Genomic DNA, 15,884 nt, shown 5'->3' with positions numbered 1-15,884 from the left:
GATTCCTCTCCCCCGCTGAAAAAGCGACAGCTTCTCTCGGAAGCTGCGCCTTTTCTGGCCGTTCCCTTCCCGATGCGCCACTCTAAGCGTGTGTTACGCTTAGAGTGACGTCATGTAAACAAACTCATGGCCGCCATCTTGTGGCCAAAAAGTAATACTACAACTGAAAATAAAAATAAATTAAAATCAACACACATTTACATTATAAATCTATTGTTTACCCCCCACCCTCCCAAAACTACCCAAATAAAATGTTTACTATAAAAAAAAAAAACCATTACAATAAAAAAAAAAAAACATGTAAATATTTACCTAAGGGTCTAAACTTTTTAAATATCAATGTAAAGATGAAATATTTCTATATTTTTTTTATTTTAAACTTGTTAATAGTGATAGATGCAAAATGGAAAAAATGCACCTTTATTTCCAAATAAAATATTGTCGCCATACATTGTGATAGGGACATAATTTTAACGGTGTAATAACCGGGACATATGGGCATATACAATACGTGAGTTTTAATTATGGAGGCATGTATTATTTTAAAACTATAATGGCTGAAAACTGAGAAATAATGAATTTTTCCATTTTTTTCTTATTCTTCCTGTTAATGCGTTTACAGTAAAGTGGCTCTTAGCAAAATGTACCCCCCAAAGAAAGCCTAATTGGTGGCGGAAAAAACAAGATATAGATCAGTTCATTGTGATAAGTAGTGATAAAGTTATAGGCTAATGAATGGGAGGTGAACATTTCTCTCGTGAAAACCACGGAACCTGAATGGGTTAAGTTAAGGAGAGATCTCTAAAGGTACATACACACGTCTGATTTTTCCAAACGACCGGTCGTTTGGACGTCAAATCGGGCGTGTGTACAAACGGTCGTTTGGCTGATAATGCCCGTCAAAATCAGCCGAACAACCGTTTGTACACACCCCTGATTTGACGTCCGAACGACAGGCGGTTTGGAAAAATCAGACGTGTGTATGTACCTTAAAGTTAACTCTTCAATCCTTAAAATAACTCCAGAATTCTAAAGTTAAAGACAGGCTGTGTGTGTGCTTTGTTTATCCCTCACAGACAGGTCTCTGCTCTCAATTTCAGCTTGTCTGAGGGGGGAGGGAGCTGCACATGCTGAGAAACTGTGAGAATCCCTGACTGGAGCTCACTATGTAATAAAAACTTGTAGTATACTGTAACATGATATATATATATATATATATATATATATATATATATATATATATATATATATATATATATATATATATACCAAAACATCACTTCCTGGTTAGCGGCCATGGTTTTTGCTTGTAAACACTGCGTAAAACTGGCGATTAAAAGCCAGAATCGCGGAGGGGAGTGGCGTAAACGGCAAAGAGGTATCCAGGAGATCACAGTGACTCGATTGGTATGTTTTTTATTGTACAAATCGGACAGTACAGGTCCTCTTTAAGCAGTGTTAGTGGCAGTAGCACACATTGTAATGACTTCATGCCGTTTCTCTGGCTTCATCTCTTGCAGGTTCTCAGTAAAGCGGGCTTCCACGTGTTGGCGCTGGACTATAGAGGTTAGTGGCGCGCAGCATTTAGTGTTATACCTGTGATGCCGTTGCTGCGCTCTCACCGTTACGTTTTCTTGTCTCCCAGGTTTTGGCGAATCCACCGGCGAGCCCAGCGAGGCTGGCGTGACGCACGATTCTGTCTTCCTGTATGAATGGGTGAAGGAACAAAGCCATGGGAACCCTGTGTGTCTGTGGGGACATTCCCTGGGCACTGGGTGAGTCATGGGCACAGGGAATGTTAAAGCTGGATTGTCGGCTATAAAATCAAATTCCATTTAAAGAGAACCTGCAACAAAAAAAGTTCCCCTGGGGGGTACTCACCTGGGAAAGAGGGAAGCCTCAGGGTCTCAATGAGGCTTCCCCCTCCCCTGTAGCTGCAGGCAGTCCAGTGCTGGCTCCCCCGAAGTGTCCTGGAATCCTCCCCCGACAAGCCTGTAAAGCGCTGTTAAGCGCTGATTAATTTACCTTCCCTGGGTCCAGCGGGGGCGCTGTTGCGGCTCTCAGCACGGAAATAGGCGGAAATAGCTGATCTTCGTCGGGTCCGCTCTACTGCGCAGACGCAGAAGACTTGCGCCTGCGCAGTAGAGCGGCCCGACAGCGATCGGCTATTTTCGCCTATCTCCGTGCGGAGAGCTGATACTGCGCCTGCGCTGGAGCCGGGAAGGTAAATATTTACATCCCCGCTGTTCGGGGAGCATTATCTCCGCCGCCGTAGGACCGAGGAGGATGGGGAAGCCTCAATAGGATCCGGAGGCTTCCCCCACCCGAGATAAGTGCCCCCCAGGGGAGGTATTTTTCATTACAGGTTTAGCACTGTTCTGTGTTTATTATACAGTCTACATCCTGAGCCTGCATGGCAAGCATTCCAATATAATCATAAATGTGTCTGCTGTAATGAATCTTATCTCAGATAGCCTGGCTCTATTCTGATACATTGCCGAGGGGAAGCTTGGTATCTCCCCTCCCACATTCCTGCCCTCACTGATTGGCTGAGGGCAGTTCAGTGTGACATAGGCTGAAAAGGGAAACACACCTCACCCCTCTGCAGAAGCTGCTGAAATACGATCTATGCTGTGCTCACATGTGTTTACAATAACATATGTTATATGGACTACTGTGCATGTGTGCCCTTGGTCACGCTCCTGTGGCTGGGAGCTTTCTGCATATCTGCAGTTGGTTAAGGTTTGTAACTGCTAGGCACAGAACGCTCCCAGCCATGGAAGAGCGACTAAGGAGGCCAAAGCTGCACATGCGCAGAGGTCCCTGACTGGCTCAGACTAGAACTTTACAGCGGCTGTTAGCAGCGGATCAGATGGACACAGAGGGAGGCAGAGGTAAGTATAAATTCTTGCAGAGGCGCTTGGTGCACCAGGCTGACCAAGAGGTCACCTGGAGCGCTGTGCTTGGGGTATTTTCTGTTGAAATGCTACTACATTACGATTGTTTTTCCTCCTTCAAGCCGGAAGGAGCACATCCTCCTTCCGGCTTGAAGGAGGAAGTGCGCCATAGCGAGGCTTGCAACACGACCAATAAGACCCTTGTAATCTCGGTAACGCGCAGGGTGGACGGCGGCATTATGGGTAATTAACCCCGCTGCATCCAGCCCCACACCTGCAGCAATTAACTCTTATTTGAATCATGAGCAATCAGTCGTGATTAACATCGGTGAGCATCCCTGTGCACGTCAATACTGTCCGCAGCATGCTTTGTATTGACGTGTATAACCGTCAATACCGTTCAGCACTCGTTTCCATAGGAATAGAGGAACAGTTTGATGAGTATTATCTAGGTATGTACGTCCATTAGTATCACTGTGTTTGTCTTTTTCTTTTATCAAAAGAAGAAACAAAAACATTTTTGTAGATCTTTTACACTATTTCTGACACTGCTATGGCTTTTATCTGACTTTAATTTTATCTCTTTCCTTCTTATTTTGACAGTATTGCTACTAATGCTGCTAGGAAGTTACAAGAGAAAGGTAATAATAATAAGTAATAATACCATGTAGTAGCTCTTTGCTTAAGGTAGCCATACACTGGTCGATTTGCCATCAGATTCGACCAACAGATAGATCCCTCTCTGATCGAATCTGATCAGAGAGGGATCGTATGGCCACCTTTACTGCAAACAGATTGTGAACCGATTTCAGCCTGAAACCGATCACAATCTGTTGTGGTGGTGCTGCTGCCGCCGCTCCCCCCCCCCCCCCCCACATACATTACCTGCTCCGCCGGCACGACTGCCCCCGGTCACTGCTGCTCCGTCTCCGCTCTGGTCTCCAGCATGCTTCACTTCTTCCTGCTCAGCAGGAAGTTTAAACAGTAGAGCGCCCTCTACTGTTTAAACTTCCTGCCGGGCAGGAGGAACTGAAGCATGCTGGAGACCAGAGCGGAGACGGAGCAGCAGTGACCGGGGGCAGTCGAGCCGGCGGAGCAGGTAATGTATTGCGTTGGTCGTCGGGCACTCGAACGCAGCTAGCGACGCGCTCCCTACCCGCGGGCGATCGACGGTAATTTTCCGCACGGAGCGATTGAAATTCGGCGTGTAGCGCGAACGATTGGCAGCAGATTCTATCCCAGTGATCAAATCTGCTGTCGAAACAGCGGCAAATCGGGCCAGTGTATGGCCAGCTTTACTGTTTGTAGTCCACTCTATAGATCAGCTATAGGCATAGATTGTAGCCGCCACTCATTCCGAGACTATTTACAATGCTGAACACTATTGTTGGTGTTTGAATTCAGCATAGTCGATTTGGGACACCCGAATACTCCCGACTGCCGCTGTCCATCACTGACCAAGCGGACAGGGTCAGGAGGAGGTAACTGCCTGGTGAGTCACGTTGTGCTTCATGTGACTCTCATACTTCCTCCTTCCAAACTGACGGGAGGATTCAGGGGGTTTCGGATCCACTATGCTGAGTTTGGACACCAACACTTATGCACACAGCTTGGCTGCATTGATGGATGGTGCAGCATATTCCCGGCCAGTGGATGGGGTCACACCTCAAAACAAAAAACGGGACAAAGCGAGAGCCGACATGGTGTAGTAAGTCTAAGAAAAGTGAAATAAGAAATATTATATTCACAAGAGTTGGTCGCCACTAAAGCAGCAACCACTGTGAATTCTGGCAGGGGATTGGCTCTGAGCCCACTTAGGCAAAGCTGCAGGTCTGGCTGGTGATCACTTACCAATATGGGAAGACTTTTAGACAGAAACCCCAAGGGAAGCATTCTCAGAAAAAGGTACTATTTATAGAGACCAAAAACTATAGGCGGCACGGAGACATGTGCAAAGGGCGGCAGGACATTTGGGCAGCGGATGAAGCTGCTTGTAGAATATCAGCAATACTGCCAATATTCTAATAACCATACCTACTCCTAACACTAACCATCCCCCTACCAACTCCTTACACTAACCCTCCCCTACCCTATGCCTAACACTAACCCTTTCCTACTTGCACCTAACACTAACCATCCCCCTACCTACGCCTAACATTACCCTCCCCCCACCTACTCCTAACACTAACCATCCCCCTACCAACTCCTTACACTAACCCTCCCCTACCCTAACCCCCCCCCACCCTATGCCTAACACTAACCCTTTCCTACTTGCACCTAACACTAACCATCCCCCTACCTATGCCTAACATTACCCTCCCCCACCTACTCCTAACACTAACCATCCACCTACCAACTCCTTACACTAACCCTCCCCTACCCTATGCCTAACACTAACTGTCCCCCTACTAACTCCTAACACTAACCGTCCTACTGCCTACTCCTAATAATAACCCTCCCTTTACCCACTCCTAACCCTACCCATAACACTAACCCTCCCCCTACCTACTCCCAACAGTAACCCTCCACCTACCTACTCCTAACACTAACCATCCACCTACCAACTCCTTACACTAACCCTCCCCTACCCTATACCTAACACTAACTGTCCCCCTACTAACTCCTAACACTAACCGTCCTACTGCCTACTCCTAATAATAACCCTCCCTTTACCCACTCCTAACCCTACCCATAACACTAACCCTCCCCCTACCTACTCCCAACAGTAACCTTCCACCTACCTACTCCCAACAGTAACCTTCCACCTACCTACTCCTAACACTAACCCTCCCCCTACCAACACCTAACTCTAACTACCCCCCTGCCCTACACTTAACACTAATCCCTCCCCCCACCCACTACTAACACTAACCTCCCCTCACCTACTCCTAACACTAACCCTCCCCCTACCCTACTCCTAACACTAACCTTACCTACTCCCAACACTAACTCTCCCCCTACCCTACACCTAACACTAACCTCCCCTCACCCACTCCTAACACTAACCTCCCCTCACCTACTCCTAACACTAACCTCCCCTCACCTACTTCTAACACTAACCTCCCCTCACCTACTCCTAACACTAGATTAGACACTTTGTGAGGTTGCTGTGTCATCTTCATTATTAATATCTGGACCTTCTTTTCCATGCAGGGGACCCAGCTGATGCGGTGATACTGGAGGCCCCCTATACTAACATCCGAGATGCTGGCGCCTACCACCCTTTTGGGAAGGTCTGTGAGAGCAAATGGCACTGTTATACTTTGTGACAGATCCTTAAAGCGGTATCGTCACCATAAAAATCAAATTTCAACAGCAACTGGCCTGAGTGTATTAAGTGATAAAGATGCTAATCCTGCATTCAAAACTTTCAAAACTTTTTCTGCTGTTATAGTTTGGAGTTATCACATATTTTAGGAGCACTGGCCCTTTAGTAGTCGTGCCAAAGAATTGCATGCTGGGGGTTCTTTTTATCTATAATGTATTCCTCCGCTTCCCTTTATTTCCCTGCCAGCTGCTTATCTGAAACCTAATCCCCTACTCACTTGTGTTTACAAGCAAGGCTGAGGCGACTCAGCGATTGGAGGAGACAAGAAAAAAAGTAACGGGCAGAAATGACATCACGAGTTAGCCTTTACTGTGGGCAAAAGACATGGCCCCCACCAGGAACAGGATTCTCGTCATTTACTATATAACATTCACTGAAATCAAAACGTGGACAGTACAATACATGTGTTATGTAAGTAGATCAAGTATTTATCTACTTATATATGTGTTTTTTTTCCCTGGCATAGTATGGCTGATCCTACTGCTTTAAAGGGTAAATTAATTTTTAAAGCACACAAGCTCTTTGGATATAACCAAAGACACCCAGCAGCAGTGTATTTCTATACCACCACCAAGATTGTGTAAGGAAGGCAGAAATATTTCTTTTGGAACGGTTGTTATGTGTGGGGAAGCCATGTATGAGTTTGGAGCAAGCTGGGTTTCTGCTCCGCCTCCCCAGTGCACTGAACAGGCTGAAAGTGCGAGGATCTCCCCAAAACTCCACAGTAAAAAGAAAAAGTCTGCATGGAGAAGCGGAAAACAAAATCTCCAGAATATTCCATTAGTTATTAGATGCCCCTTTCTGAAGTGGTTTCTGTAAAAAGGTCAAATTTTAGAGCTAATGCTGCAATTCTTCCCCAGAAGTAAATGGCATTATATAGATACGGTTCCTCAATAAGTGTGAACCGGCCCTTAATTAATGTGCATGATAAGTGTTATGTGCTGTTCTATTCTACTCTATAGTAGTTGCTAGTTTGTTGTTTCACTATGTTGAGATGGTGAATTCCTTTTGTAAACAGTGTGATATGCAAGTATAGCATTTTTGTACTCGCTGTGCCTGAGCTGAGCATTTTCTGTGTTATCAGATTAAAATGAACAGAACCCTACAAAGGCCACATATGTTAAAAGAAACAACAACAAAAAATGTACAGGGTGTGTTTACTTGTCATAGTGGTATAATCGCACAGACGTGTCTTGATCTTGAATCTCTCTTTTACCTATGGCAGATATATCACATCTACCCGAGGTTCGACTACTTTTTCCTGGATACGTTTGCGCTGAGCAATCATGTGTTTCCCAACGACGAAAAGTAAGTTCCTTTAAATGTAGCGGTGGTTTGGAGGAAGTGTTACCAACCCACGTTCTCCACCAATGCATGCATGACATAGAGGTGCAAAGAAAAATGAGGGCTGGGTGGAGCCGACATAACGCTAAACCATAAATACCACAGTGAATTGGGCGCCAAATGAAAGTGAAAAAATATTTACAGTGGTAATGACAATAGTAAAACATTGTTAAAAGTTACCGATATTATACTACAACTAAACCTAACCCTCTCCTCCCCCCTCCGATGCCTAACCCCAAACCCCCCTTTCTGAAATGTTCACTTTTGGTGCTTAAAGAGAATCTGTACTCTAAAATTCTTACAATAAAAAGCATACCATTCTATTCATTATGTTCTCATGGGCCCCTCTTTTCCGCAGCTCCCCGCCGCGATCCTGGCTTGTAATTGCCAGTTTTAGGCAGTGTTTACAAACAAGACATGGCTGCTAACCAGCATGTGATAGGCTGAGAGTAGCTCAGTATGTGACTCACACAGAGCCTGCAGGGGGCATGGAGAGGGTGTGTATAGCTTCTATCCTATCACAAGCAGAGCAGCACAATCCTGCCTGAGTGCCTGAGCCCGACAAAGCCGTCATAGGAAAGAAGATTAGATTATATAACAGAGATAATACAGCCACTGTGCAACTAGGAAAGGCTGCTGTAAGAACAGGTTTAGGAACTTATAGAAGAAATAAGGCTGAAAATTTTGTTACAGAGTCTCTTTAATAGCCGTTATTTGAATTTGCCCCTATGGCGGCGCCAAAATCATCCATTAGCTGTGGCTGCCCAAATTTCCTGCTTCCCCACCACTACCTTGATGGTGTGCCTCTAACACGGCGAGGAAGCCCGTTCTCCAGGGGTCATATTACAAGTGTGCACACTGCACACCATGATGCCTTCCATATCAAGTGTGGCCTTCATAATTCCCCCATCCCTAACAAATGTTACCACCATGTTTCCCCCACTAACAACAAGTGCGACCACTACTATTCCCAAACCCATATCAAGTGTGACCCCTCCCGGTTCCCCCACCCTTAACAAGTGTGGCCACAGCAACACATGCTCTGGAAGGGGGTTCTGGATTAGAGGGAAGGGGGGAGGAGTTCGGGGCCCCCATGACCCTGCCCATAAGGGCTGTCTTCTTAGTAGTTATGTCTCAGCTTCGAGCGTTGCTTGTGGTTGCACATTCTTTATAGAAACCAGGATATTAAACCACCACCACGTGTTCATGTGATAATCATCAACCAAATCGCACTAACGCTGAAGATGTATAAACTTAGTGTTTGTTTCTTCTACAGCATTAAGGTCATGAAGAGTCCCCTCCTGTTACTTCATGCAGAAGATGACAATGTTGTTCCGGTGTCCATGAGTAAAGAGGTGAGCTTCTGCATCCAGAAAGGCTAATCTCATAACATAATAATAATCCAAACATTTGCATAACAAGTCATCTAGTGTCTGATGCATGACGGCACAGGCCCATGTATGGGATTGTCTGAAGTACTACAGACCACTTAAAGAGACATTGTAACGAGAAAAACGGCCCCTGGGGGGTACTCAACTCGGGAGGGGGAAGCCTCAGGATCCTAATGAGGCTTCCCCCGTCCTCCTCGGTCCCACGGGGGTCTCGCTGCAGCCCTCTGAACAGCGGCCCGACAGCCTGTTCAATATTTACCTTTCCAGGCTCCAGCGGGGGCGCTGTTTCGGCTTCGAAGTAGACGAAAATACCCAATCTCAGTCTGGTCCGTTCTACTGCGCAGGTGCCGGAGACTTGCGCCTGCGCAGTAGAACGGACCTGACTGAGATCGGCTACTTCCGCCTACTTCGGAGCACAGCGCCGCTACTGCGCTGGAGCTGGGAAGGTAAATATTTACATCGCCGACGTTCGGAGGGGCACAGCGGGACCCCCGTGGGACGCAGGAGGACGGGGGAAGCCTCGATAGGATCCGGAGTACAAATCCCCCCCAGGGGCCGTTTTTCTCAGTACAGGTTTTCTTTAAGTATGTTTAAGTCCAGCCAAACCAAAAGCAACAAAAATAGAATGTACAGGAGACCAAATAATTATGGGGAATCAACAGACTTAATCACATAAACTGAGGAACTGAAATACAGGGCGATATTTCATCTAAAGCTGCTGAGAGATCACCACACAAACGTCAGAGAAGAAAAAAAAAACAATAAAAAAAGGAAAAGGCTTCCGTAGAAAAGAGCATTCTGTGCATGGGTAGTTACAAGTCAGCGCATGTACAGAAGGTTCCCGAACCCCAGGAGTGCATTTAAGGAGGCGTGCGGCATAGATCATGCATGCGCGGTAGTCCATGGCTCGACACAACAGGTGGACCAGGACAGTGGGAGGGCTGACAGACTACGAGGGGCTGTAAGAAGCCCCAGGTATGTAAAAACTCCCTTAAGAGCTCGTTCTCACCTGAGCGGGAATCGCGCGATTCCTGATCATGGCAAATCGCTAGCGGTTTTGCAAAAAACGCTACACATTGTGGCAGTGTTTTCACTGCCGCGGTTGCGGTTAGAGATAACCGCAACCGCGCTGCATGCAGTGGTTTGCCATTGACGAGCGTTCCGCGATCGCTCTAAAACCACCGCAGTGTCCAGTGATTTTTCTGCGTTAATCGCGGGAAAATCACTCCCGCAAAACGCAAGCGGCAATCGCCGGCGTTTTGCGATTATAAGTGTGCACAGGCCCTAGGGTGTGACTGAGGGCTGGTTCAGACGGACGTTTGCAGAGCGTTTACTGCCAGCGTTCGGGGCTTGGTGTTAAACGCTCCCATTCAAGTGAATGGGAGCGTTTGTACCAAGCTTTTACACGCGTTTGCACAAACGCGGCGTTCGGGTCCCGATTTTCACTGGCGTTCAAGGAGCCCCTGGAAGCTACATGTTGCTTCCAGGGGCGGTTAACCGCGACGGGTAATGTCCCCCTAGGGGAAGACAAAACGTGACCGCATCCGAACGCAATGCAAACGCTGCTGAAAGCCTGAACGCATCACAAACGCAACGCCAACGAACGCGACGCCTCCAAACGTCCGTCTGAACCAGCCCTTAATTAGCTGCCTGGCTGTCCTGCTGATTTTCAAATACTTTCAGCCATAGCCCCTGAACAAGCATGCAGCAGATCAGGTGCTCTGACTGGATTAGCTGCATGCTTGTTTCAGGCGTGTGATTCAAACACTACTGCAGCCACAGATCAGCAGGACAGCCAGGCAACTGGTATTGTTTAAAGGAAATAAATATGGCAGCCTCCATAGTCTTCTCACTTCAGTTGTCCTTTAACCAGTTCTGGATCCTTGGTACGTATATACAGTATACCCTCCTGTGTACTTAACTTGCGGATCAGGGGTATATATATATGTGTATATATATATATATATATATATATATATATATATATATATATATATATATATATATATATATATATATATATATATATATATATGCATGTGCATTGTTTACTTACTGCCACCAAGTGCGATTTCCGCTGTTTCTGTTTGCCCTTGTCACATCCCCGTCCTTCCATGAATGGGTTATGGGGAATAGCTTTTCCCAGCCTCAATCACCTGTGATGAATGAGAGCTTGTGGCAGCAAGACGCAGCTCTGATTTAAAATGAAAGCAAACCGTTACACACACACACACTAGTTACTGTCTACTGTTAAAGCGGATCCGAAATGAAAAACTAACTATAACAAATAACTTGTCTATATAGCTTATCTAAAGTTTAGATAGTTTAAATAGCAAATCTAGCTGCAAACAGCTTCAACTGTTTATGATTATTTATTCCTGTGATACAATGACAGCAGCCATGTTCTGTTTGTCACAGGCTGAGGGCTGGAGATGCTATCAGCTTGCCAGTGTGTAATGTGACAAATTCAGTCTCCTCCCTCCTCCCCTCTGCCTCTGAAATATCTGGCTAGTAACCTCCTCCTGCCCAGACTGAGCTCCCATAAGCCCTTGCTACAGTGCCAAGGTACTCTGAAAAAGCTGTGGACGAGGCTTGTTTAGTTTATATGAAATTGAGAGTATGAAAACAAAACAAAAAAAGTATCTGGCTTGAGGAATGCCCTATAAACTATATGAAAGAAACGCAATTATGCAATGAGTAAAAGTTTGTCTCTGATCCACTTTAACAGCAGAGGGAACTAAGTGTAGTGCCATCTTGTGGCCAAAAAGTAAAATACACCCAAATGCACCATAATACCCTTATACATTCAAAAATGTAATGCATATTTATTATTTTTGAAACCCCTTCCACCCCTACCCCATAGTTTCCAAATTAAAACTTGTAAAAGAAAATGATAAAAAAAAAATTACATCATTTAAAAAAAACTACATAAATAAACCTTAGGGACTTTTTTTTTTAATATGTAAGTCATGAGGGTATATTTCTGCTTTTGTAAATAAAGAAATAACCTGTGAGATGAAATAACGGAGGGGTGTGGCCTGATTGAGTACAAAAAACTATAATTCAAAAAACATACAAAACTTTATTAATTGCTTTATCAAAATATAAAACCATACAACATCAGATAAATCCCGCCAAAAGGCCTCCAACCGCCTGGACCCACCCACTCCCCCCAATCCCCCAGCTGCCCCCCAGTGGTCTCCCTATAACAGCTCGAGCATGCATGCAAAAGTTGACCGATTTGATTAAAGTGTACACTTGGTCATAGAATGTAGGCTTGTTTCAGTATTGACTCAAGTCTGCAGAGTCAAACCAAAAGTTCAATTAGATCCTTTTTCATATGCTACCCACAGGTAGATTGATTTTAGAACAGTCTAGGTGCTGCATCAACCTGCTGTAACAAAAGACATCTTCATCTCCCCCAATGCTTACAACTCACCACAATGGATATTCACAAGACAAACAGGACATGAAGCAGCCAATATAGTATATTGAAGCAAAAACAGCGACTCAACAGTTGTGATGCAGCATATGTCAAGCAGATAATGTCAAAGAGCCAGACTTGGTTCTAGTAAGCAGCCATCAAGTTTGCAGTAAGCAGTTGTACAGTGAGCACATGTGTGCAATCAGCAGGCAGACATTGAGGCGCATAGATCAACACATAGAACGTCAGTCCAGTCTATGTGAGTAAAGCAAAGCAATGACCATATCAAGACATCAGATTCATGCAAGGCAGCACATATGTCGCTGTGTAGCCAGGCTGTAAGGTGCAATGACAAGCAATGTCCATGCCCGATGGGCTCTTACTGTATCCTGAAAGCCGATTCCAGATGGTTGGTGGTGAGTGTAGCTGCTTGGGTAGGTGGGGGGAGACGATGCTGGACAGAGGAGAGCTGAAGGTGCATGGGAGCGGCAGGGAGAAGCAGGCCCAGCGTGCCTGATGGTTTGTAATTATTTTTATAGTATAAAAAAAAAACAAAAAAAACACTAAACGGAAAAAATGCACCTTTATTTCCAAATAAAATGTTATCGCCAAACATTGTACTAGGAAAAAAATACATATATCCAGTCACATCGCCTCTAGTTAAGACATTAAATAAGTTATTAAGTAAAGGGAGGTGCTGAAGGGGGTGTGGCCAGAAAACAAGCAAAAATCTATTAACCCTTTGCACTCTTGCATGCAAATGTTCAAACAAATGCACTCACAGATTCACTCATCCAGGCACAACTGTTATCCCTACAGCCAAGGTAAAAGCCGGGGTCTTAGTTCACAGAAGAATGCATTCTTATGCTTAGTCACCTATACTGCGCAGAAGTACCCAGGTAAACATAGGTGGTGTCCTAACTCTGGCCCTGTAACATGCATAGTGCAGACATGCAAACACATTCATTGCATCAAACCTATCAATGGATTAGGAGCACACATCCTAACTTCCTCTCCTGGGAAAGACGGTGCATCTTACCAATCGCACAAGGGAGCTAATGTTATGTGTCCATGTGCACCATGCACATACACCAGCATAAGCTGTGTGCATGCTGACAAACACATACAGGGGAAGGGGGGAGTGCACTGAATTAGACCCTAGCCACAGGGGTCAGTAACAAGAAAAAAAAATACATATATCCAGGCACATTGTTAGGACACCTACATTTACCTGGGTACTTCTGCGCAGTATAGGTGACTAAGCATAAGAATGCATTCTTCTGTGAACCAAGACCCCGGCTTTTAACTTAGCTGTAGGGATAACAGTTGTGCCTGGATGAGTGAATCTGTGATTACATTGTACTAGAGACGCAATTTAAATGTTGTAATAACCGGGACAAATAAAATGTCTGTTTTTTTTTCTACAATCACATTTTATTTTTACATTAAAATGGCTGAAAGCTGAGAAATGATGATTTTTTGCTTTTTTTTTTCTTCTTTCCTGTAAAATGCATGTTAAATAAAATAATTCTTAGCAAAAATTACTGCCCAAAGAAAGCCTAGTTTGTCCTGCAAAAAATAGATAGTTACTTTGTGTGATAAGTAGTGTTAAAGTTATTGGCGAATGAGTGTGATGTGAAAATTGCTCTGGTCTTGAAGGGGAAAAAAAACCTGTGGTAGGGAAGTGGTTAAGCATTCATTTCTTTGTGGTGCCGAACTGTAATGAATATGGAATAATAAGATACTGTGAATGTCTTGACTCATAATGCAGATCTAGATTTTGTTTCAATCTCCTGACTGTACATTTCCCTCTATTATAGCTGTATGAGATTTCTGTAAACTCGCGCCACCCGAAAGACGCCAAGCTGGTGCTGTTCCCGGCCGAGCTGGGCTACAAACACAAGTTTATTTACAAAGACCCCAAACTGCCGAAGGTACTCTGGTAAGTACTTCAGATGGATCCCCCGGTGTAAAACACCCATTTATAATGCTGGGAATGGGATTCTCCAGATATTGTGATAAATATCACTTTTTTGTTCACTGTATCTAGAAAAATGAAAGGAAAGTGAAATATTGTATTTATAAACAGAAATCCCAGTATGCGTGGAAAACAGTTATTAGACCATCACTACTCTCTTTGTTGGAGTTCTACATTTTTTTTGGTCAGCTTCATACCAGTTAATAAGGATTCCATTCATGATTACATGCTCACTGGTGTTTTAATAGGTTTCTAGTAAGGAGGAAAAAAAAAACAAAACACTTGAGTTTATGCGAATTTTTATGCAAATATATGCAACTTGAAAATGGACCAAGCAATTTAAACCTAAAATGCATATATTTGCATAAATTTACATATCATTGATCATCCCTAGTTCACAAATGTCTGTTCTCATGTTGATAAATCTGGTGAAGAAAAACTATGAACACATTTTGATAAATAGGAAGTCTTAATAAATCCCTCCCCCTTAGCCTCATATCACAACACTATTGCGCATTTTCCTTTTTGGTGGCTGCGGTGACACTTCTGTTCCCCACTTTTTCATCTTCAGTATATTTCAGTAGAGCCAATAAACGACCATCGATATCCTCCTTATCTGTTAACAGGCCAGGAAAAAAAAAAGTTCTGTATAAAGTGAAAAGTTAAAAAAACTTTTATTTCACCTCAAACAGGCGGCTAATCAATCTATTTATTCTCTTCCAGGGCTTTCCTGAACAGCATCTGAGAGTACGAGACAGCCGGACATTCCAGACCCCAGAAATTGCACTTCTGTATAGAATTTTTCACTTTCTAAAGGCAAATAAAATGCTGACATTAAACCTGTGCCTGGTGACTGATGATACTACTCCTTCTGCCACTTACATGCTCTGTACCTTCAGAAAGGGCCAGTACACACCATAAACAGTTATCGGATCTGCAAACGCTAGCAGTTTTTGAAGAGGTTTTTCAGAACGATTCTAGGCATGTTTAGAAAGATTTTCTAAACATGCCTAGCATTTTTTGAAGCGTTTATTTTGTTACAGTACAGCTGTATCTGAACAGCTTCTGTAACAAAAAACGCTTGGAAAATCACTCTGATCTAACACTTTTCAGAGTGGTTTTCCACTTTCCTATACTTTACATTGAGGCAGAAATGCTTCAAAAATCTCAAAAATGCTGCAGGACTTGTTTGCGGAAAAACGAGCTACTCTGGTGTGCACCAGCCCGTTGGCTAACATTAGCCAAGCGGTTTTCCCCCAGAAAGTTTTTTTTAAAAAAATGCGTGCACCAGCCCATAGATAAGACCGCTGGTCTCCACTGATCTACCTGGAGATTAGAGATGGTAATCCCAGCATGCATTGCAGATCATTGGCATCTTGGAATTGGCCCAACCAGCATCAGACAATGCGTTTGGATAAAGTCCAAGCTGCATGCACGAGAACTATATGTATCCCTCCAGGAGAAGGTTAACGCTTCCATGAACAGAAATGGTAGATGACCACAGAGCATACTGAATCTCCAC

General features: G+C 44.3%; 1 protein-coding gene across 3 annotated transcripts in view; it reads left to right on the top strand.

The window, feature by feature from the left end:
• The window catches only part of LOC137533378 (lysophosphatidylserine lipase ABHD12-like), a 42,032-nt gene extending 26,831 nt beyond the window's left edge, over positions 1–15,201 (top strand). For all 3 annotated transcript variants that reach the window (XM_068254775.1, XM_068254776.1, XM_068254774.1), the window contains 8 exons: positions 1,521–1,566; positions 1,646–1,775; positions 3,501–3,538; positions 6,051–6,130; positions 7,451–7,533; positions 8,846–8,924; positions 14,205–14,326; positions 15,086–15,201. In XM_068254775.1, the coding sequence (XP_068110876.1) occupies positions 1,521–1,566; positions 1,646–1,775; positions 3,501–3,538; positions 6,051–6,130; positions 7,451–7,533; positions 8,846–8,924; positions 14,205–14,326; positions 15,086–15,107 (600 nt within the window). In that variant the 3' untranslated portion in view covers positions 15,108–15,201. The remainder of the gene's footprint in view (positions 1–1,520; positions 1,567–1,645; positions 1,776–3,500; positions 3,539–6,050; positions 6,131–7,450; positions 7,534–8,845; positions 8,925–14,204; positions 14,327–15,085) is intronic.
• Positions 15,202–15,884: the final 683 nt, after the last annotated feature.

Source organism: Hyperolius riggenbachi, chromosome 9 (genome assembly GCF_040937935.1).
Source record: "Hyperolius riggenbachi isolate aHypRig1 chromosome 9, aHypRig1.pri, whole genome shotgun sequence".
In the NCBI taxonomy this organism is placed as follows: domain Eukaryota; kingdom Metazoa; phylum Chordata; class Amphibia; order Anura; family Hyperoliidae; genus Hyperolius; species Hyperolius riggenbachi.
This window is presented reverse-complemented; position numbering and strand designations above follow the sequence as displayed.